The sequence below is a fragment of the Heterocephalus glaber genome, unplaced genomic scaffold (genome assembly GCF_053883595.1).
Source record: "Heterocephalus glaber isolate CG9 unplaced genomic scaffold, H.glaber_assembly_v1.0 deba00001610, whole genome shotgun sequence".
Lineage (NCBI taxonomy): Eukaryota > Metazoa > Chordata > Mammalia > Rodentia > Bathyergidae > Heterocephalus > Heterocephalus glaber.
This window is the reverse complement of record NW_028258381.1, coordinates 31,378,854-31,401,594: the sequence shown is the minus strand read 5'-3', so window position 1 is coordinate 31,401,594 and position 22,741 is coordinate 31,378,854. Positions and strand designations below refer to the sequence as shown.

Sequence of the window (22,741 nt, the reverse complement as noted above, 5' to 3'; positions counted from 1 at the left end):
AACTAAAATCTGCTGTTTGGCAAAACTTGATGGAGGGACACATGTAAGGAGTTTCTCCTCTTATTCCCTTCTCTTTCCTTTGAAAATATTTAATATTTTCCCTTTTTCCTCCATCATAAAGTTATTGACAGAGAACAAGAAGTAGGTGGTCAGAGAAGGCAGGACTGAGCAGAAGCTGGGGACATTTGCAAGGGCTGAATACAGCTTTCCACTAACATGAATCAAGGTCCCTTTGAGAAACAGCTCATGCCAGGCTGAGGCAAGGAAATACCTAAATAAACCAGGAATATCTTGTTGAGCCAGAAAGTAAAGAAATGCTCAAAAAATGATGGGAGATGGATCAAAGGAACACTCGATTTGGTTTTTAAAAGCTTTCAGGGACCAATTCTAGGACAAGATGAGCATCCCAATAAATAAGAATGGTGATAGATGATACCTCCCTAAATAATTAGGAGAAAATGAGCCCACCTTGTCATGAAGAGTGATGTGCTGATAGAGTATAAGAACAAAGCCTCTGGAGAAGGACCCAGAAATCTGATTAGTGCCATTTTCCACTTTCCAAGAATTTCTACTCTCACCCCAGCCAATTTAAAGAATCAACTTGACATCAGGGAGAGGGAAAGAGTTGTGCAAAAGCAGCCGTAGGGAAGCTATTCAAGCCAGCCCTAGCACACCCCACTGGAAATCAGTGCACAAATGAATAAATAAAAAGGGAGAACATGGAGCCCTCCCAACAGGAGGCAACCAGTCAATGTAGAAACAATGATAGCATTGGAAATCCTCCTTTAGGAACCATCACAGTAATAAGTAATTCAGCTGAGATGCATCACTGTCAAAACTAGTGAATATAGTTGAGGTGAGGAATCAGATTTCACATGGTTTCAAAGTATCTCCCTACAAATTATTTATGAATGGACTATAAAGGTTAGGGGAAATGGTGTAATAAAGGCACCTTGAGAATGTCCTTAATCAAGAAGTCACAGTTAATATAACTAATAAAATATAGAAACATCATGCCCCAACAACAGAACACACTAATACCACTTGCATTTGTGATATTCCAGGTAGGGACATAGAATATGGGTTTGATCATGAGAAAATAATAGGCAAGCTCATAGAGGGAAAATGTGTTTCAGTAGAAAACTATGCTGAGTCTATAACATCCTCTTCTGGGTTTTCAGATTCTAGCCCTGCTGTCTTTCAGCTACTTTACAACTCCTTTCAAGCTGGAGGTATCTAACAGATATACACATTTTTTGGCCCTGTCTGGTAGTGATTTAATTGGTGTCCTCCCTGCTGGTGGAAAACCAGCTAGGTCTCCATTTGCAATTCATTTCAACATTCCTTTGCTCCATATAAATTTGTGCTCCTTTGACTTTTGCTTTGAAATGATTACAACATCTGCCTGGTTCCCTCATATCATATGGGTAAAATAAATTCTTTTAACACATGTTAATTTACATATTTATAGGAGAGACATAATTCTGCCTTTCCCTGAAAATGAACTTCAATAAATTACATTTTAATAAACTCAACTGGAGGATACTCTATCAAACTGCTGACCTTTAATAATCTTTAAAAAATGTCAAAGTCATGCAAGAAAAGGAATGACTGTGAAAGAGATCTAGTCTGAAAGAATAGCAAGGGATCAGTTAGACAAGCAGGGGACATGCTACTACTGTGTGTGTGTGTGAACCCAGAGTCTTCACACTGAGGTACATCCCCAGCAGACTTTTCACTTTTTATTTTGAGAGAGTCTCACAAAATTGCTACATTCCCCAGACTGGACTTGAATTTATGATCTTCCTGCCTCAGTCTCATTGGTATTACAGGCTTTCTACCTCTGAGTTAGGTCTTTTGTATTAAAGATGCAACCAGGACAAACTGGATAAAATGTGAGTGGCATCTTTAGGTGAAGAACAAATTCGAGTTCTCTGTTCTGTTCTTGTCACTTTTCTGTAAGTTTAAAACTGTTTGAAGCAAAATGTGTGTGTACACATATGTGCTTAAGCATGCGTGTTAATATACTAAGCAGTCCCTGCAAAGTTTCAACATAACTGGCTTTCCAGTGCTGTACCTCCTGCAGCCATCCAACCCTGGGGAGTTCTCCCTGCCCAAAGCACACAGGTAAACCAGGGCAGAGAAGGTGTTTCCTACATCTCCACATCGTACACTCATGTTGGCTTCAGATTATGCAGGAGGAGAAGGGAAGTTTTTCGTCATGACGTTTGTCTGTTGTCTTAACTGGAATATCCTCTTTCCTAGTGTACTCACTTCTTAAAAAGAAATGAGAGCAGAAGAGAAATGGTTTATGGAAAGGCTAAGGTTTCACAGCAGCCTAAAACCCTCACCCCAGCCCAAGTAATGACAAGATTTGTACAGGCAAAAGATAATCTCGAATCTTTAAACTGGTTGCAAGACCCCTTCTCATTTCCATGTTCAGCGAGATGGACAGGGACACAGAGAAAGCAAAGGGGGAAGGGATGAGGAGAGGCACAGCCTGTTTAAGGAACTTTCTGCTCCACCCCCTCTGACGAAGCCCAAACAGACACAGCCCTGGCCCTTGTGATGCAAATTCCCCAGAAGGACCCTGAGGTTGGGACTCCCAGTCTTTGCAGAAAGCACCTAAGGGGAGAGGCGAAGAAGGAGCTGGGAAGACCAGGCAACCCACAGCTGGTGCTGACCATGCAGCCTGCAGGCAGCAGCTTCTTTCGGGCTCAGTCTGGGAGCTGTTTGCAACTCCCCATGGGCTCTGAGGGGCTGAAAAGTAAACCTCAAGTGGCGTGATCTGGGCTTTGGGCTGGGCCAGACCTGCCAGAACAGCCAGGGCTTTTAAGACTCACACAATTCAGAAGCAACGAGGAGAGTTAAAGCTGGAAACCACTTTTAAAAAAAGGAATTCATCTCTCGTGCTAAGACAAAATTTCCATAAAGGCCATACACAGTCAAAACTGTCATATTCATCTTTGTATTTTTCCCACACACCTCCCTCCACCCCCTCACCTGCCCAGCATGGTGTCAGGAACATGGCAGCCCCAGCCTCAAAAATATACACTTTGCTACAAAGAATAAAATCTACAAATCCCTTCCTAAGTGTGGGTGCTAAGTGACAACCAAGCTACGGAGTCACTCAGCAAGCATAATTCAAGTTGGACCTCTATTTTCTCAACACCTAAAAAATGAACAGCTCTGGTGCTGGTACAGGAAAAATGATTTGAATGATGAAAATTTAATATGATATTGTTCTTGTTTGTGATGAGGACAGTTTACACACATACGCAAACACACACTCTACAGCCAGCATCGGCCAGACTCCATCACTTATATCCTAAGTATGACAAAGTGGGAGGGGACTAATTACTTATACAGTTAATGTTGTTTATTTTGAAGACAACTACTTAAGGGTCTTCCACATCACTGAAATAACTATGAAACACCTTTCATGGTTCCGACCTAACACAGCCAAATTTTGGAGAAATGACCTCAACCAAATAAATCAGTACTTACAAATTCCCTAATACTGAGAACTCCTCACAGCTATTTTTCCTAGGAACAAAGAAAAATCATCACTTCTCAGGCTTTTGGCTAAGAGCAAGTGGAAAAAAGAAAAATCCACAGGAATGCCAGCTCAGTAGTGGCGAGGGTATTAGAAATGGACATTCTTCTATAGGAATGGTAACCTACAAGGTCTGTCTTTTTGTTTTAAAACAGCTTTAAAATGGATGTGTCTCCTCAGTCATGAATTTTATTCCAACAATAATTCAACAGTCACACAGATTTTGCTAAAAGGAAAGTCAATTCAAAAAAGGCCAGAAAAAATTTTAAAGTGACATAAGTGTCCCTCTATAGGGGAATGGTTAACTATCTCAGGCACATCCTTCCAGTTATTGCATCACTTCCTGCATCGACTGTACCTGCAGGAAGCTGTGAAAATGAAGTGATATTCAGGCCACAAACATGATGCAAGAATAACATTTAGGGACATGGAATTATTGCTAGGCAGAAAGAGCTAGTTATAAAGAGTGTGAATATTATAATTTTACTTGTATAAATGTCGTGCATATTGTGTATTTAAAAGGAGACACAAAAAGGACACCCACCAAGATATTCAAAATGCTTGTCCATGGAAGGGAACATTACAAAGAATTTTTTTCCTTCTGCTTATCTACATGCTTTTTTTTAACAATAAATACGATTTTCCCTTAAGAAATGGAAGTTAACTCAAAGACTGTCTGAGTTCTTTGGAAATCATGAATTTCATTTTTTCTCAGTGGTGCCTTTACCGCCCAGCGTGGTGCACAGCTTGCTAGTGCCCCACCAGTGCCATTCTGCCATCACATTGCCCCCGTTAGAAAGAAGGAAACTAAGTACCCTGCCCTTTCGTACGTGGAAACATGTGCCCCGTTCTCTGCCCCCAGGGATGACAGATCGTTTAACAGCAGAGGGCCACAGAGTAAGCTGCCCAGCTGTCTGTGTACCTGGAGGCTTGAAGAGCACCCCATTGTACTGAAAGTCCAGAAAAGAGCAGAGTTACCTGGGTGTGATGGCACACACTCAGAATCCCAGCACTCTGGGAGACTGAAGCAGGATCGAAAGTTTGATCCCTGCCTGGGCAACTTGGTAAGACCCTCTCTCAAAATAAAAAATGAGAAAGGGCTGGCGATGTATCTCAGTGCCAGGGCCCTGGGTTCAATCCCCAGTACAAGAGGAAAAGAGAAGCAATATAATTCGTTACTTCAGACTATAACATATATCGTTTCTGAAAAATCTCTGGATAGTCACCTTTTTTTTAGAAAAGCACCATCCGTTCCATCCCATGCTCAGGTTGAGGCAACACAACTCCCTACAACTTCATTTGTTTCCATGCCTATGTTCCAATCAAAAACTAGGAATGGAATTTCAAATTCCAGAAGGACAGAGAAATTAAATTCAGGTTTTAAACACTGCGCTCTGGCAAAACAGCACGGCCCTGGTGCTCCTTTGTTGATGATTTTTGCCCCATGGCCTCTTCTCCTGGTACCAGCTAGAAAGAGATTTGAAAAGCACAGCCCTGGGTAATAACAAGCTGTAGAGAAATTTCTGAATCTCATTATTACTCAAAGCAAAGACAGAAATTCCAGCTATGTTTCTTAGGTGTTTCCTAAAAATTTCCACAAGTCCAGCTTCAGAAACCTCCAGGTTCCTTTCCCAACTGGAAATGAGCTGAGGATCATGACTAAATGCCTTCCTGACCACGGGACCTATTCATTTTGTGTGCTTTCTATTCCAAAGATTTCTTGGTAATTAATTAGAGTCTTGCTATAAGTTCAATTGAGAAGCCAGGTTTCCTTGTTAGAAAAATATCTTCCTTTTTTTTTTTCTTTTTAATCTGAGCAAAAGATCAGAAAAAAATAGATGTGGGTAAAATGAGCCACGTCGTACGGTGCAGAACAGCACTTGTGTAACAGAGAAAAGCGTCCTTGCAGCTGTCTCTCTGTATCTTCTGCAAGTGCAGTGCCTTTGAACTTGGGAACAACAGTGAGGGGCCACCACCAGGGACCAGAGAGGAGTCACTCCTTCTCAGAAACAGCATGATGGGAAGTGTAAGAGAAAACTGCAACACACAATTTGTCCAAGATCTGGTCTTGTGCTCCGTTTACCTGTCTGAAACACGGATGTACACATCACATTGCAATGGCTTGCTGGTTATTATAAATAGTTAAAATGTTAAAAAATAAAAGGCATTCAAATGCTCTGGTTCACATAACGAACTCAGACAGGTGCACCATGAAGATGTGATTCCATCCTGCCATCCACAGTTTTAGGGGCTAAGGGACAGTTACTCTTTTGAGTAGCTCTGTGAGGTGAGATGAGTTGCAGAATAAGGCAGGAGGACTGATGAAAAGTGAGAATGTTAGCTGGGTGCGAAGGTGCAGGCCTGTAATCCCAACACGATGGGAGGCTGAGGCAGGAGAAGTCCAAGTTTAAGGCTAGCCTGGGCAACTGAGCAATTTAATGAGACCCTATCTCAAAAAAAAAAAAAAAAAGTACAAGAAAAATCTTAACAAGAGAAATAATTACTAGTTATTATTTTTCTTTTAAAACAAAGTCATAGTGTTCCTTTGAGTGCTACAGGTTCAATTTGCGCCCCCCCCAAAAAAATTCATAGTCTGAAGCTCTGACCTCCAGTACTTGGGGATGGGGCCATGTTTGGAGAAAAAGCCCTTATTTAAGGGGGTGACTAAGATAAAATGAGGCCACCGGCAAGGGCTCCGATCCCATCTGCCTCCTGGGTACCTCTGACCAGCTACTTTGCACACAGAGACCTCCTGAGGACAGAGGGGGAGGAGACCATCTCCAAGCCAAGGAGCAAGACACCTTGATCTGCAATTCCAGCTCCAGAGGGCCCAGTCTCCCAATCTGCGGCCCTGTTACAGCAGCCTCAGTCCTCAGTATTTACCCAGCATCACCGCCCCTATTCACCGGCTTTCGCACCTGGACACCTCCTGTCTGTGGTGTAGCCCCCTAACCTTAGCAGGTGACGTCACCCTGGCTGTAGCACACGGCCCTGGATGCCGCAACGTCTGGCACTTAGACGAGTTCATAAACATGTTGATAGTTTTCATTTTTCTGTAATACTAGGACTTGAACCCAGTGCCTTTGCATTGAGCTACACGCCCTGTCCCATTTCCATTTTTTATTTTGATAACAGAGTCTCGCTAAGTCGCCCAGGCTAGGCTTCAATTTGTGGTCCTTCTGCCTCAGCCTCCCAGAGTGCTAGGATCTCAGACATGTGCCACCACACCTGGCTATTTTTACATTTTGATTTAATGGATTTGTGAACAACATCACTGAAGAGGAAGCTCCCTGGGCTCACTGCATCCCCGGAAGCAACTAGGAGCTTGAGCTCGGGTCTACTACCCTCTGATGAGGAGCAGCAGCTCCAGTGGAAAGGGAGGGTGACAACCAGCATGCAGGGGTGACAGGCTCTGTCCTAGGTGCCCCCTGAGTGTCTAGGGTAGGAGCCTCTCTGTCCTTTTCCTCTGCCATGAAGAGGAAAGAGGTCTGCTTACCGACCTCTTTCTGGCAGTCTCAGCTCTGCCCACCTTCTGGCAGCCCCTGAGGACTAATTCCCCAACACTCAAGAGTCCCAGTTCCCCAGGCCCCTTCCAAGCTGATGTTTTCCAACACTGTCAGGAGCAGAATTTTAGCCATCATTTTAAAAACAAAATAGTGCCCGTCTACTGTCTATAATTATCCTTTTCCAGATAGTTGAACATTTTCAGCATTCTTGGGTTTGATTTTTTTCCCCCTATTCAGTTCTAGGACTTTTCTCTACTTGTCTTTAAGGTAAAATCCCAATTCCAAACTTTAAAGAACATTCTTACGTGGGAAATGGCCCTGCTAATTGCACATACTGTCTTCAAAAGACAAGGAAAGGCTTTTTCACTCGCACCAGCTACAGAGATTAAATAATAGAAGGGAGAGAGGAAAGGAAGAGAGAGGAGCAGATGAGTCTCCATCAGGCAGCAGCAGCACCAGCGTCTGTTCATTGTGTATCAGTAGGCACCCAATGACATTTGCTCTTTCCTATCAAGTATCTATCCCAGGTCTGCACTTCATTAATTCAGTATTAATGAATTTATTAATTCAACATTAAGATGTCATTGACTGGTTCAGCAATTTTGGACACTCAACTGGCTTCTGATAACCAAGGTGAGCTCCCTCATCAGAGGAGCCAAGCCCACCTCCGTCATGATGGAACTCAAGCCCAAGTTCACTGTCACGTCCTCTGTGAGGCCCTCTGACATCCGCCTGGCCTCTCCCTGGCAGGAACTGGACCAAAGGAATTCTGCCTGCAGACCAGTCGTCACCAGCGTTTGGGAGACTCTCATCTTTCACATCTTCCCCACTTTCTACTCTTTTGTATAGAGTAAGTACTCAATAGATATTGGTTGGATTAAATTTTAAATAATTAATAACAGTTATTTAATCATTTAGGTGTTAAATTGTTTCAAAAATTACTTCAAGGTAGTGCCTTGACCTAGTTTAGTAGTTTGAGAAGTTTGAGCTATTTAAGTTACAACCTGCTACCTTGCCACTATGGGAAAAGCCATTGCCCCGAGCCTAGCCAAGTTCCTGGTGTCTAACCCGAGACACTGCAAGCATAGGGTAGGTAACAAACACCACAATGCAGAGGCAGGACAGAGGTGGAAATCAGATGGAAGTTGCTTACTCGGTGCCGCTCTCCACCATCTGGGTGAGCAGAGAGATGCCGTCCAGGTTGATAAACTCCTGGGCAAAAGTGACGTCCCGAGAGAGGCTGGCCAAGTCCTTCAGGGCCTCCAGCTTGGCGTCCATGCTGGATGACTGGATGCGCTCGTGGAGCTGCTGGGCATTCTGAGCCTTGAGGGGCAGAAAGAGAGGAAGTGTTCAAAATGGAAACCGGAACCGCGCGAAAATTAGCACACATCACCAAGAAATAAAGGCACGCGGCCAAAGCACAGGATCACACACATCCTAGGGAGTGGGCATCTCAAGGGCAGATTCCAGCCCCAAAGACCCCTACAGTGCTTGTGCACCCATGTCGCTATGAGAAGCAGATGTGAGCTTTGGAAGACACCTCGTCATTCCCATTTCAAGGAGAAGCAAGCACAAGAATATTAAAAGCCCCAAGCAGGGAACAGTGGGAAATACACAGAATGTTTATATTTTAAGTACAATTATTATCTGAAATGACAAAAAGGCTGCTTGCTTAGTTCAGCAGTTACACAAATTTATACAATATGCTCACTCGTTCAGTGAGGGTTCTAAGTATTAAGTGTCTACACTCTAGGTTCACAAACTGCACTGGACACCTCCAGGAATCTCTCCAGCAAAACTAAAAATCTTCCAGCACAACATAATGCTTTTAAATTCCAATTTTCAACAACAGGAGTCTCACATGCACTGGCCACTGACTGTGCAGATTGGAAAAAAAATAATTAAGAAGCCAAGTGAACAGTGAGGCCTAGAACTGGAGTTCTCCTTAAGACATTGGCACACACATCAGTGGACAAGGATACCTGTCGGTCAGCAATGCCGGACCTCTGGATAATAATTTGTGGTTTATGTGTCCTGTTCTCCAGTCAGGGTTTCTGTATCTACTTTTCAGTTGGGGCAGCCAGTAAGAAAAATAAAATATTAAATTTTTCTACCAGTGTATTTTTTTCTTATTAGAAATAACTGAGCATCTCTTGCAGCTATTATTTAACTCAATATCTGCACCATCATCTTCTCTTTCTCAGGTACCTGCTTAAACCCTGAAATGCCTGTATTTTAAAGAAAAGGGAAAAATGAGGTTTGGATGTGATCTGTCCTCCAAAGGTTCCTGTGTTGGAAGCCTGGTCCCCAGGGTGAACAGGGTAAAAAGTGGTCAGATCTTCTGTACTCTGCTGATATAAATATGGGTGCACATATATCCCTGTGGTATGATTCTTTTAATTCTTTGGGGAAGATCCCCAGTAGAGGAATGCCTGGGTCAAATGGGACTTCCAGTCCTAGTTCTTTGAGGTGTCTCCATACTGATTTCCACAGTGGTTGCACCAGTCCTCACTCCCACCAACAATGGAGGAAATTAAATACTGTACCGTATTGATGAGCATTATAACCAAATCCAAGATGAAAGGGTAAGATAGAAAGTGACTGGTGATGTTCTTACATGGGGTGGCCTTCAGGGACAAGAGGCCTGAGGAAGTGGCCTTCCCTTGGAAATCTGATTCAGAAGAAGCCAGACACATCGGGCCAGGAAGGATGCTGGGCAGTAGGAATGGTGGGTGCAGGAGCCTTCTGCATGAACACATCTGGTATGTGCGAAGAGACAGAGGAGGAGCCAGGTGTCAAGAGCACAAACAGCTGAGGGGATTTTGGGTGGCGATGTGCCATCCAGAAAGAAGACACTGAAATATCTGACACAGGTTTCACTGGGGGCGCCTAAATAGTATCTGTATTCTAGCACTAGACAGCATGCTATTCAACAGTAAGATGGTGATAAAGTACCCGTGACACAGGATGAAATCATATATAGAGGTAAATGCCAAACTTGTAGAGAAGGTAAGGTGGCATGGGCACATCCTCATGACAGAGCTTTAAGAGAAATGGCCAAAACACAGGTAGGACTGAAGGTGCAGCTAAATGGGCACAAGCGTGTGTCCTGTCACCAGCACCTCAATTCCAGGAGAGGAAACTTGTTACACTTGCTCACCACTATATGCCCAGCACCTAGAACAGTGGCTGCCCTTTACCATGACTTTGGAAAAGAACTTCACTAAATAAATGAATAAATTAAGATATATTCATGTGTGCACACATATGTACTTGCATGCAACTGACCAAAGGAGGTAAATCAAAACATAAGCTGTGCAATTGATGAATTATATTTCACACAATTGTCTTTATAGAAAGCTTGTTTTTTTTTAATTTTTCCATGATTCTGCATTGCTTCTATACTTGGATGGAAATAATCAATATTATTTAAAAAATAAGACAGGCTTATTCTAAAGAACAGAATCTAATGGCAGGGGGTATCACAACCCCCAATTTGAAACTATACTACAAAGCTACTGTGATAAAAACAGCATGGTACTGGCAAAGAAACAGACCTGAGGAACAGTGGAACAGATTAGAAGATGCAGAAACAATGCCAGAGACCCTCAGCCACCTCAACTTCAACAAAGGAGCCAAACACTCTCACTGGAGGAAAGACAGCCTCTTTAATAAATGGTGCTGGAAAAATTGGACTTTAACTTGCCAAAGATTAAAACTAGACCTATATTACTCACCATGCATTAAACTAAAATCGAAATGGATTAAAGATCTAAATATTAAAACAGAAATGCTGAACTGGCTTGAATAGAGGTTAGGTAGAACTCTTAAAGACATTGGTGTAGGAAAAGACTTTATGAACAAAACCTCAGTTGCCCACAAACTAGAACAATCAACAAGTGGAATCTCTTCTTATTAAAAAGCTTCTGCACAGCAAGAAAAGCCACCAACAGTGTAAAGAGACAACCCACAATGTGGGAAAAAATTTTCACCTGCTGTTTCTCAGACAAAGGCCTACTATCTAGAATCTATAAAGAACTTTAAAAAATCAGATCTCCCAAATTTAAAGACCCAATTCAAAAAAGGGCATTTGAAATGAACACACATTTCTCAGACAAAGAAGTAGAAATAGCAAATAAACATATGAAAAAATGTTCAACATCACTGGTCTTTTGAGAGATGCAAATGAAAACAATGCTGAGATTCCACCTCACCCCAGAAAGAATGGCTGCTATCACGAAATCAACCAATAACAAATGCTGGCGGGGCTGTGGGGAAAGATGAACACTGCTCCATTGCTGGTGGGAGTGCAGACTGGTGCAACCACTGTGGAAATCAGTATGGAGACACCTCGAAGAACTAGGACTGGAAGTCCCATTTGACCCAGCTAGTCCCCTGCTGGGTATCTTCCCCAAAGAATTAAAAGAATCATACCACAGTGATATATGAGCACCCATGTTCATAGCAGCACAGTTTGTAATAGCTAAAACTTGGAAACAGCCCAAATGCCCATCAACTGGAGACTGGATAAAGAAAATGTGGGGTTTTTTTTATAAACTGGAGTACTACTCAGCCATAAAAAATGGGAAATTAGAGACATTTATAGCTAAATGGATGCACATTGAGGCAATACTCTTAAGTGAAATAAATAGTACACGTGTAAATACTGAATAGTTTCTCTAGTGTGAGAAATTGAAAGTGTAAATAAGGACTAAAAGGTATAATAGATAACATGAAATAGGAAGAAAAGAGGCAAAGGGGAAGGGGAAGTGGGAGGGGTAGGGGAAAGGAAAAGAAGAGAATGGAATTAATATGAGAAAATGGAAAAATGGAAACAAAGTTTTGTAAATAGGGAGGGATGGAGGGGTTGAAAGCAGGGCAGGGGAAGGGGGAAAAAATAAGAACCAAGAGAGTATGTAAAGGTGCAAATTTCCAATGATGAATCTCATTATATTGTATACCTAAAATGTACCAACAAAATTAATTTTAAAAAAGAACAGAATCCAGCAGTTGTATGAGGGACTGTACCAGACACTGTTTTATTATCTAGATTTGTTCTAAGGGTAGAAAGCAAGTTTCACAGTTCAACAGCTCGAGGTGGCTGCCACATCCTGTCCTGTACTGGGAAAGGTTCTGACACCAGTTCAGACACAGCCCACGGATTTAGTGGGGGTACATGAAGGGGTAGTGGTGTGTGGATGCCAGGTATTTACCACCTCTGCTCTTGAAGGAACTAGCTAAATCATCCCTGAGAGGCATGGTGGTGCACACCTACAGTCCCAGCCCTCTGGGAGACGGGGGCAGGAGAACTGCAGCCCAGCCTAGGCAACTTAGCAACTTAATAAGGCCCTGTCTCAAAATAAAAAGTGAAAATTGGGTCAGGGGTCTATCTATGGGTTCAGTACCCAGTATAGGGAGGGGGGAAAGGCCACCAAGAGCATCCCTAGATCCTTCCTCAAAGCCTACACCACAAAGCCCCAAGCCTGGGCCTCACCCTCCAAAACACTCCTTCCGACCCTTCTCATCTCCCAAATCAGGAAGGCCAGGCCATCTGCACCTCCTGCCTAGACCATGGGGGACATTCTCACTGTCCTCTGGGTGTCCCCACAGTCATGGCAAGAAGTAGAACACAAGACATTTATTACTTCTTTTTAGTTTGATACCAGTAGAAAAAATATTGAAAAAACTGAAAAGTAATAAACTGCTAATGGTCTTACTGTTAAGTGCCTCGGAAAACCTAAAACCACAGAGTGACTGAGATAATGCCATACTCTTCTTCCCACAAGAGCTACCCCCTCAAATCACTGTGACAGCCTGCTGACCTCGGTAAGCCTCATCCACAGTGAGCAGAGGGTTAGGATTATCCTGGGGGCCCGACTGGCACCAGCAGGGACTTCAGGACCAGTTTGGGGTTCTCTATCCACAGGGGCCAAAAGGAGGACTAATGGGCAAAAAGAATTCAGTTCCTAAATTTTTAAGGGCTCTGGGCCAGGGATTTAGCTCAGTGGTTCTGCCACCTGCCTAGCAAGTGCAAGGTCCTCGGTTCGATCCCCGGTACCCCCCCAAAAAATAAAAAATTTTAAGGGCTCTTTAAAAAAAACCTCACAACTTGGAATACCTAAATGCTTTCAGCCAGGGACATTTGGACTCAGGTTTTGTACATGGTAGAGACTTAAGAACATGTTTTGTGTATTTAATTTAAAATAATACCAGCACATGAGACAGAAAGAAATATCCAACTACTGCCAGCAGTTATAAAATAAAGTTACCTCAATATTAACCATTGATGGAGGTATCCCTGGAGAAATGTTTTTATTGTTTTAACCATGCGTGAGCACGCATGCACACGTGTGAGATGCATGTGTGAGTGCAGGTGTGCAAGCCATACAGCTGGCATGGTTCTAGCTACACTGCACTGCAGCCTGCTCTGCACTGAGCATGACTATGGATTTCTCCACGATGGCCCACACCACATCCTATCAGCAGCTGCACAGTATTCTTGGGTGCAGACATCACTCCCTGCCTCTACCTAGTCTCCCATGCATACTGTCAATTGTTCTTTCTAATGGGCTATTTTTTACTTTCTTCCTGAAATTCTTTCCAGATTGAAACGTTTGGAGGGGGGAGATTGTTTTTCTTTTTTGGTAGTCAAATGTATAGATCATTTTCTTTATGGCTTCTGGGATTTGTGTCCTGTTTGGAAAAGCCCTCCCTACTCCAAGACTACAAGCACATTCATTGTTCAGATGAGTATAAACAAAAATTACAGGAAAGTAAAAATAGTGATCTGGCAGCAGTAGCCAAAACTCATTTAAAAATGCACCTCTCTCAGATTCAATTTCGGGCCTCAGATTCAACCTCTGTACTTATGGCTCCCCAAGCCTGCACTGCTCTGGGGCGCACACACTCTCTGGATGTGTTTCTGTCTCTTTGCTTATTTAGTTATTTGCTTGTGCTAGGGATCCAACTCAGGGCCTTGCACATGCTAGGCAAGTGCTGTAGCTCTGAGCCAGCCCCCAGCCCTCTGGTTTTATTTTTATGATATGCAGAGATGGGTAAAGATATGACGACAGAAAGATACACTCAAACTGGGTGCAGTGATTTACACCTGTAATTCCAGGTACTTGGGAGGCAAAGGCAGGAGGATCACAAGTTCAAGGCTGGGGAATTTAGCAAGACCTTGTCTCAAAATTTTAAAAATTAAAAAGGCTGGGGATGTAGCTCAGTGGAAGAGCACCCCAGGGTTCAATCTTCAGTGCCACAAATAAAAGAAAAAAGAAAGATGCACTCTTAACATGGTCACTAGATTGTCTAAAGACACAGTGCAGCTTTTGTGCAAGGACTTTTACAGGAAAAAATAGTGCCAGGTGGATTTTGTATAGATCTTCTATTTTTTTAATTAATTATATTGGTACATTTAAGGTATATGATATAATGACATTCATCATTGGAAATTTGCACCTTTACATAATCCATCTTGGTTCTTATTTTTTCCCCATTCCCCTGCCCTCCCTGTATAGATCTTCTTGTATTAACACTTTATTTCCTTGAGGGAACATTGCAGAAGAGAATGTTTTGATGAAGGAAGACAAAAAATGAATTCATCAATCAACAAAAAGGAAGTGTAGAGGTAAAACTTAGCATAGCTATACATTAAGAATGAGTGTGTGTGTGTGTGTGTATGTGTGTGTGTGTGTGTGTGTGTGTGTGTGTATTCTTATATGGCTACAGGAAGAGTTCACTGTACTAGATGAAGGAACTTTGAAAGGTAATATAACACCATGGGCTGGGTTCTTCCTGCCACTCTTAATACTTTCTATCAGATTGGATACAGTGTTTTAATATATATTTATTGTGTACCCAGAAAGTGAAAAAGTTAGCATGTGTGACTCATATCTTTCAATTAAACACAAAATAATTTTGAAAATCTATTAGCAACAAATACAGTTTACAGATCCCAAATATCTTGCCATAGAGTAACCTCCAAATCTGTATCCTGGGGCTATGGCCAAACCACAAGGCAACTGATTTCAATGCAGATCCTTGGGCTACTCAATATCAGGCCCAGATATCAGCATTTTTAAAATTCCCCAACTGATCTAGGTTTGGGGACCACAGCTTTCACATCTTCCTGTCCATCCAGCTGGGAATGTGAGGCTCTTCCCCTGCAGAACAGAAACCACCCCGTCCCTAATGGCAATGTCACACCACAGCAACAGTACTCTCCCTTGAGCACACTGAAAAACCCTGCCCTGCCCAACACCTAAGTTTCCTTGAACAAGTGACTTAGATTGTAGCAATTTTGCTCCTGAACCCATGACAATCACAAAGGCCACTGCCTCCTTTGCTTTAGAGAAAGCCCAGTTAAAATAAGCTGAGTCTACCTCATTCCAAGAGGAAACAAAGACTAGGTATACTTTCTGCCCAACAAGTGCATGAGTACTTTCAGCAGGATAAATAGAAACTACAAAAACAAAAAGGCATGGGGCCAGGGATTTAGCTCAGTGGCACTGCACCTGCCTCGCAAGTGCAAGGTCCTGAGTTCGATCCCCAGTACCGCAAGAAAAAAAAAAAGGTAAATAAAACCATCCTCCCTAAGGGTCAAGTTCTCATATCAGCTCATGCTGACTAAGGAAGCAGACCACTGCAAGGCCCGATCCAAAGGGTTCGGCTCATCACTTAGCCACTGCAAACTGAGCACAAAATGTAATTTCCATTATGCGGAAGAGGCCGCATCGGAAGAAAGTTCCACCAACCCAGCAGTGCAGTCCACTGGGCTCATCATTGACTTTAGGTTCCAGTTGTTCATGGGTAAAATGTTGAAGAGTTTTTAAGCCTCTCTAATGTAATTTTCAACAAGAAAAATTTGTGGTGGTTACAGAACCCACAGTTTAATTCTAGCCAGATGCTTCTCCAGTTTTTAAAATTATTTTTAGCCTTCCACATGGCTTCAGTGGAAACTGGAAATGATAGTTAAATGCAGTTGTCATCACATATGCAGTGTGAAAATAGTAACACTTGGTGTATTTTGTGCAGCTTACTTTTTTAGGAAAGCAAAAAAAAAAAAAACACGCTGTGAAATAACAGAGTTTAAATATACCAATGTCACTATCCAGAATCTCTGTATGCAAGTAAGAAAGATCAAAATAAGCGACACAGCTAGCATAGTCTCAGTATACTGCTGGGTTGTATTTAGCAGCTTTTATTCAGAGACTTTGAGGTGTTTTGTCTAGAATCGGCTGTCAATGAAACAGCCCAAGTGGCCAATATTTTGAACTGTATTTTTAAAAGTTGTCATCATAAGCAGCCAAAGCTAGGAAATGTTTACATTTTCTTACACACACACACACACACACACATACACATTCTCTCTCTCCCTCCCTCCCGCTCTCTGGCTTTAAAGGGAAGGAACAGGCTATTTTGGTTTGGTTTGCTGTGTTTGTCCTCTGAGTTTGCTCATCAAATGGAATTAGCTGGACAGCTTGGCAAGTAGGCAAAACCAATCAGTACATCCCAGGTCTCTCATCTATAACAGAACTGTTCAGATTTGCAACCATGCAACTCATATTTCAAGGCCTCAGAATGATTCACTTGCCCTTAACTTGGCAGAAGTGTTCCTCCTCTGTGGTGGGAAACAGGAGGAGAGCATTCCTGCTAATGTGGAATTGCAGGTGAGGACATTCCACAGACTGTTCATTTTATACTGAAGTCACCCTCAAAAGCCAGTATCCCATAACTGACAGTGGAGCAAAAGGGCTGTTTATTAGGAAGTAATACACTGAGATCAACTTACTGGAGATGTGGTTAATCGAAGGATAGTGCCATTTTTTATTTCATTGCGATTCTGGAAAAGGAAACAAAAAAGGTCCTGGTAAATTTTCAAGTTTGTGACAGAAGAGAACAAAAACAAATATAATCTAGTACTTTACACAATAAGCATTTTTTGTGATTCACTTCATTCTCACTTAAATAATTTTCAATTATTTCTACTAAGAATTTTAACTTGGGTCTCAGATGTGTTAAATTTTAACTCACCGACACAGTCAATACAGAAGAAGTGAATATGAACTCAAACGTGGGGCCCAAGAACAGCAAACAAAAAAGTAATTACAGTAGCATGCACCTGTAACCCCAGCACTCTGGGAAGCTGAGGAAGGAGAATCATAACTTTGAGTCCAGCCTAGGCAACGTAACAACTTAGAAAGACACTCTGAAAAAAGAAAGAAAGAAAAAGAAAGGAAGGAAGGAAGGAAGGAAGGAAGAAAGAAAGAAAGAAAGAAAGAAAGAAAGAAAGAAAGAAAGAAAGAAAGCAGCCTAGGTTGGCCCTGAACTCACAGTGATCTTCCTGCCTATGCCTCTGGAATGCTGGGATTATAGGCATGCACACCTGGCCTTTTTCTGGTCATAGTCTCTCACTATGTAGTCCCAACTGTCTTTGAACTCACTATGTAGCCCCAGCTAGTCTGAACTCAAGATCCTCCTGCCTCAGTTTCCTGAGTGTTGGGATTACAGGTCTAAGCCATTATGTCCAGTACATTTTAAAACAATATTTACATGAGAAATGGTGGAATGGCAAGACAACAACTCAGTCTCTCAGAGATGTGGAATCTAAACACTGAAAAATAACAACTTGGGGAAGAAAAAAGAGAGAAAAAGATCCCCAGAAACCAGGAATGATCTGACAGGAAAATTAAAACCTACAGAGAAATTGAAGAGACAGAACACCATGCAGAGAAGGGAAGGAATAGTCGGTATTTTCTCCCCAGCTTCTAGCTCATGGCTTGCAGGAAAAGTAGACCAAATCTACAGAGACAAAGTGAAAGCTGGGGATTCCAGAGGGCTTCAGGGAGAAATGCAGCTGTGGAACAGACCAGCAGGGACTGTGATCTGCAGGAAGAGCATGAGATTCTGCTCCCACGTGAGTTCCTCCACTGGAAAGATCTGGTGAATGACTCCAATCCACGTGCGCACCATATCCGTGAAGAGAGTGGTTGGTTGGTTGCCATTCCGGGGAAGAGTTGATTGTTTGAATCTGGGACTCAGTGAGAACAGGACAGCTTTACTTCAGGGCTCCCAGTGTTATGGTCCCATAGTGACTGGGTGAGAGAGGACCACAAGAGACAGTTGCAGTCAGCAATCAGGCTGAAAAGAAACCTCCTGAGGGCTTTGAGCTAAAAGACACAGGTCTCGCCCCCACAGCCAGGGGCCAGATTCAGCCTGAGTTGCTCTGGATTTGAAAATTAGCATTGGTGTCTTCATCCCAATCCTACTGCCTGCTGGTACCTGCATCCAGCAAAGATCTGGTATCTGACTGCTTTATCTACCAGCATGAGCAGGGACATGTCTTGACTTGGACACTGCCCTAAAATCGTAGATTCTGAAAGGAAACCATACATTCACAATCACAGAGAAAATTTTTCTTTTTTTTTTTTTTTCTGCCGAGGGGGTGATCATGTGTGCTTTTTGTTTCATTTTGTTTTTATTCTTCTTTCTCTTCCTCCTTTCTTCTTCAGCAGTTTACTGTAGTTTAGTGAAATTTCATTTGTCCTTCCTTGCTTCTTATCTCTTTTTCTTAATTTCTTTTTTCTTTTTTTAACCTCTTCTCACTCCTAATTATTTTCTCTTTAATTTTTTCTCTTATTTTTACTCCCCACATAATTTTTTTTCTCCTGCTTTTTATTTTATCTTCTATTTCTTGTTAGATTTTTCTCTCACCTTTACCTAATTCTTTTTTTTTTTTTTTTTTTGGTACCAGGGATCGAACTCGGGTCCTTGCGCTTGCGCAGCGGGCGGCGAAACCACTAAGCTAAATCCCTGGGCCCCCCTTCACCTAATTCTTAAACATCCTTCTACTCTTCAATAGGCTCCTTTGTACCACTTCTCTCTGCTCCTTCTCATATCAAATAGTTTAAGGTTTCAAATATTTCCTTGTGCATTTCACCATTCCCAACCCCCTGTATCTTTAGGAGAGTAACCACAAAGCTTTATTAATCTGTAAGTAGTTAACTCCATAATATTACTATTGAATTCTTTTCTACAGTTTCCAGAGATATAGCTGCCACATTTAGTACACATTAATTCTAAGTCAATACCTGGATTGTCTTAATGTTTATACCATGATTGTGGATTCCTTCTCTAGGGTTAAGGGTGGTACATAATTGGTTTTTATGATATGTTAATATTCAACTTATCTTGGATGATACTACTGTGGTTGATATGCTTGATATTATCAGGGTTGCATAACTGTTGCTCTTTCTCTGTAAGCCAACGCTCAGATTATATTTGTGACATTAACAATACCAGAATACACCCCAAAGAGAAACCCAGGGCCAATTAAACTGCATCCTATTCTCCCACATTAACCAAGGTGGTTTGTTCTTGGAGCTGAGGCAAAGGACTATAGTTGGGCATGCCCAAAATACATCACTGAAAAGTGACTGACTAAAGAGAGTTCTGTACTAGCAACAAAGACTTTACACTATAAGTGTTGACAAAACTCAGCAAAAAAAGCAAAACAAAAGCACAAGAAACATGAGAAGACAAAGCAACAAAATCACTCCCCAAACTCCCAACACCCCAGAGAACAATGCAGTGGTCACTGAGGAGGAGAGCTGCACAAGCCATACACCCAAATTACTTGAAAGCATAACAGAGGAGGCTAGAAAACAAATCAAAGAGGAACTCGGTGAAACCACAGAAGACATAACTAAACAAATAATGGAAATAATAACTAAAATGATCCAGAAGGTTTCAGAAGACACTAATAAAAAGCTAGCCAAGCTAAATAAAATAATGCAAAACATAAGTGACCAACTTAGCAAAGAATTAGAGTCTATAAGAAGGATTCAATCAGAAATCTAGGGAATTAAAAATTATATTGAAAGTATAAGCACTAGAAGCAAACAACGCGAGGGCAAAATTTCAGAACTAGAAGACAGTGATACCTTCAAATACCAACTACTGAAAGACACCTTAAAAGCAATAAAAGAACATGAAAGATGGATGCAAGAGCTACTAAATGACACAGACAACTAATCTAAGAGTAATTGCATTAAGTAAAAGATCAGAAGATAATACAGGCATAAAAAACCTGTACACAGAAATATGGAAGGAAACTTACCAAATACAAGGAAAGAAATAAACACACAGGTAAGTCTGGCATATAGAACCCCCAGTAGTCACAGCCAAGAGAATCTCTTGATGCCACCTTATACTCAAGGTACCAGAAGTCTGTCACAGGAACACAATCTTAAAAGCTATTAGAGAAAGGCAACGAATCACATATAGACACAAACCTATTAGACTTACAGCACACTTCTCAACATGAACTTTAACATGTTCCCACTGGCTTGAACCAGTGGTGGTACATGCATGACTGTCCAATCCAGCAGCATGTACTACCCAATGAGACTGTAACATGCTGCCTGATGGGACAGTCATGCACGCAACACCGTGGTTCACAGATGCCTCATAGTAAGATATATGAATTACAGCCCCATCATGAGCATGTTAAATGGCAGGAGGGCTTGGAGTAAAATGTTTCAAGCTTTGAAAGATAACTTCAAACCCCAATTTATTCATCTTGCACAATTTTCCTTCAAAATTGACAGAAATAAGGTATTTCTGTGACAAAGAGCACCTTTAGAAATTCATGACCACCAAACCAGCATTACAAAAAAATCCTCAAGGATATCCTAGAGACAATGAAGCCAACAATGCAAATAAATCAAAAAGAATGAATACACCTGGCAGGATGAGCAGCTAAACAAAACAACAACAACAACAACAAAAAGAAGAAGGAGAAGGGGAAGGGGAAGGGGAAGAAAGAAGAAAAGTAGCAACAGGAAAATAATCCAATGATAAGAATGTCAGTGTCTTTCAGCAGTAACTCTCAATATGAATGGTCTCAATTCCGCAATCAAAAGACAAAAATTGGCAGAATAAATCAAGAAACAAAACCTAACAATATAGAGTGTACAAAAAACACATTTAATTCAAAAGGAAATTCACAGATTAAAAATCAAAGAATGGAAAAAAATATTCAATTCAAAGGGAACCCAGGAAAAAAAAAAGCTAAAGTAGCTATACTCATTTCGGACAAGGAGAGTTTCAAGTCAAAATTGATCATAAGAGACAAAGAAAGTCATTATATGTTGGTTAAGGGAACAATTCAACAGGAAAAATTACAATTATAAACATATATGTACCAAATATGAGCACGCCCAACTTCACAAAACAAACACTAAAGCACATGAAATATCAGATAAACATCAATGTCACAACTTGACAGATAAACTACACACAAAAAATCAACCAAGAGATATCAGAGTTGAACCAAATTTTCAAACAAATGGACTTAACAGATATCTACAGAGTGTTCCACCCAACAACAGAACACACATTCTCCTCATCAGTACATGGGACTTTCTCCAAAATAGACCATGTACAAGCCATACAGCATGCATAAGTAAATGCAAAAGAATCAAAACTATCCCATATTATCAAATCATAGTACAATGAGACTAGAAATCAATGACAAAAGAAGCCACAGAAACTATGCAAACACATGGAAATTAAGCAATACCCTCTTGAATAATCTGAATAATCAATGGGTTACAGATGAAACTAAGGAAGAAATTAGACAGTTCCTACGATCAAATGTTAATGCCAATAAGAAAGCAGTCCTAAGAGGGAAGTTTATAGCAGTGAATTCCCACATCAGAAAAACAGCAAGCTCAAATAAATACCTAATTATGCACCTCAAGGTCCAAGAAAAACAAGAGCAGTCCAAATCCAAACTGGTACAAGGAAGAAAATTATAAAGATCAGAGCAGAAATTAATAAAATTGTGACTAAAAAAATACCAAAAAAAAAAATCAATGAATTAGAGTTATTTCTTTGAAAAAATAAACAAAATTGACAAACGCTAGCCAACCTTGCCAAGATAAGGAAAGAAAAGACCAAAACTGACACAACTAGAAATGAAAAAGGTGAAATCACAACTGAAGCTGCCAATATCCAGAAGATCATTGATTACTACTTTTAGAACCTGTTCTCTAATAAAATGGAAAATTCAGGAGAAATGGAAAGACTTCTAGATACATATGAACTATCAAATCTGAATGAAGAAGATATAAAAATTATGAATAATTCAATGTCAGTCTATAAAATTAAAGACGTAATTTTTTAAAACTGTCAATGAAGAAAACCCCAGGTCTCAACGGATTCACTGCTGAATTGTAGAAGAACTTTAGAGAAGATCTAATATCAATACTCCTCAAACTCTTTAATGAAATAACAAGGGATGCAGTACTCTCAAAGTCATTCCTGGAAGCAGGCATTACCCTGATTCCAAAATCAGAAAAGGACCCAACCAAAAAGAAGAACTACAGGCCAATCTCCTTAATGAACATAGATGTAAAAGTCCTCAGTAAGATATAGTAAAACTGTGGTTCACGAATGCTTCTGTTTGAGAACAATTTAGCCACCTTTCCCAGAGTCAGAGAATGAATTAAGTTCATGAACCAAGCGAGGTACTACTGTACTGGGAAACAGAAAGCAGCAAATCATCAAAAAGATCACAGCACTACCAAGTCAGATTCATTCTAAGGATGCAGAGATGGCTCAACAAACACAAAACAATAAATGTAATACACCACATAAACAAAAGCAAGGACAA

At 41.2% G+C, this 22,741-nt stretch overlaps 1 protein-coding gene across 12 annotated transcripts in view; it reads right to left on the bottom strand.

Moving 5' to 3' along the window:
- Positions 1-22,741, bottom strand: part of Elmo1 (engulfment and cell motility 1) — a 578,859-nt gene that overhangs the window by 389,774 nt on the left and 166,344 nt on the right. For all 12 annotated transcript variants that reach the window (XM_004840283.4, XM_087195837.1, XM_004840282.4 and 9 more), the window contains 2 exons: positions 16,856-16,906; positions 8,216-8,385 (listed from right to left, as the gene is read on the bottom strand). In XM_004840283.4, coding sequence (XP_004840340.1) covers positions 8,216-8,385; positions 16,856-16,906 — 221 coding nt within the window. The remainder of the gene's footprint in view (positions 1-8,215; positions 8,386-16,855; positions 16,907-22,741) is intronic.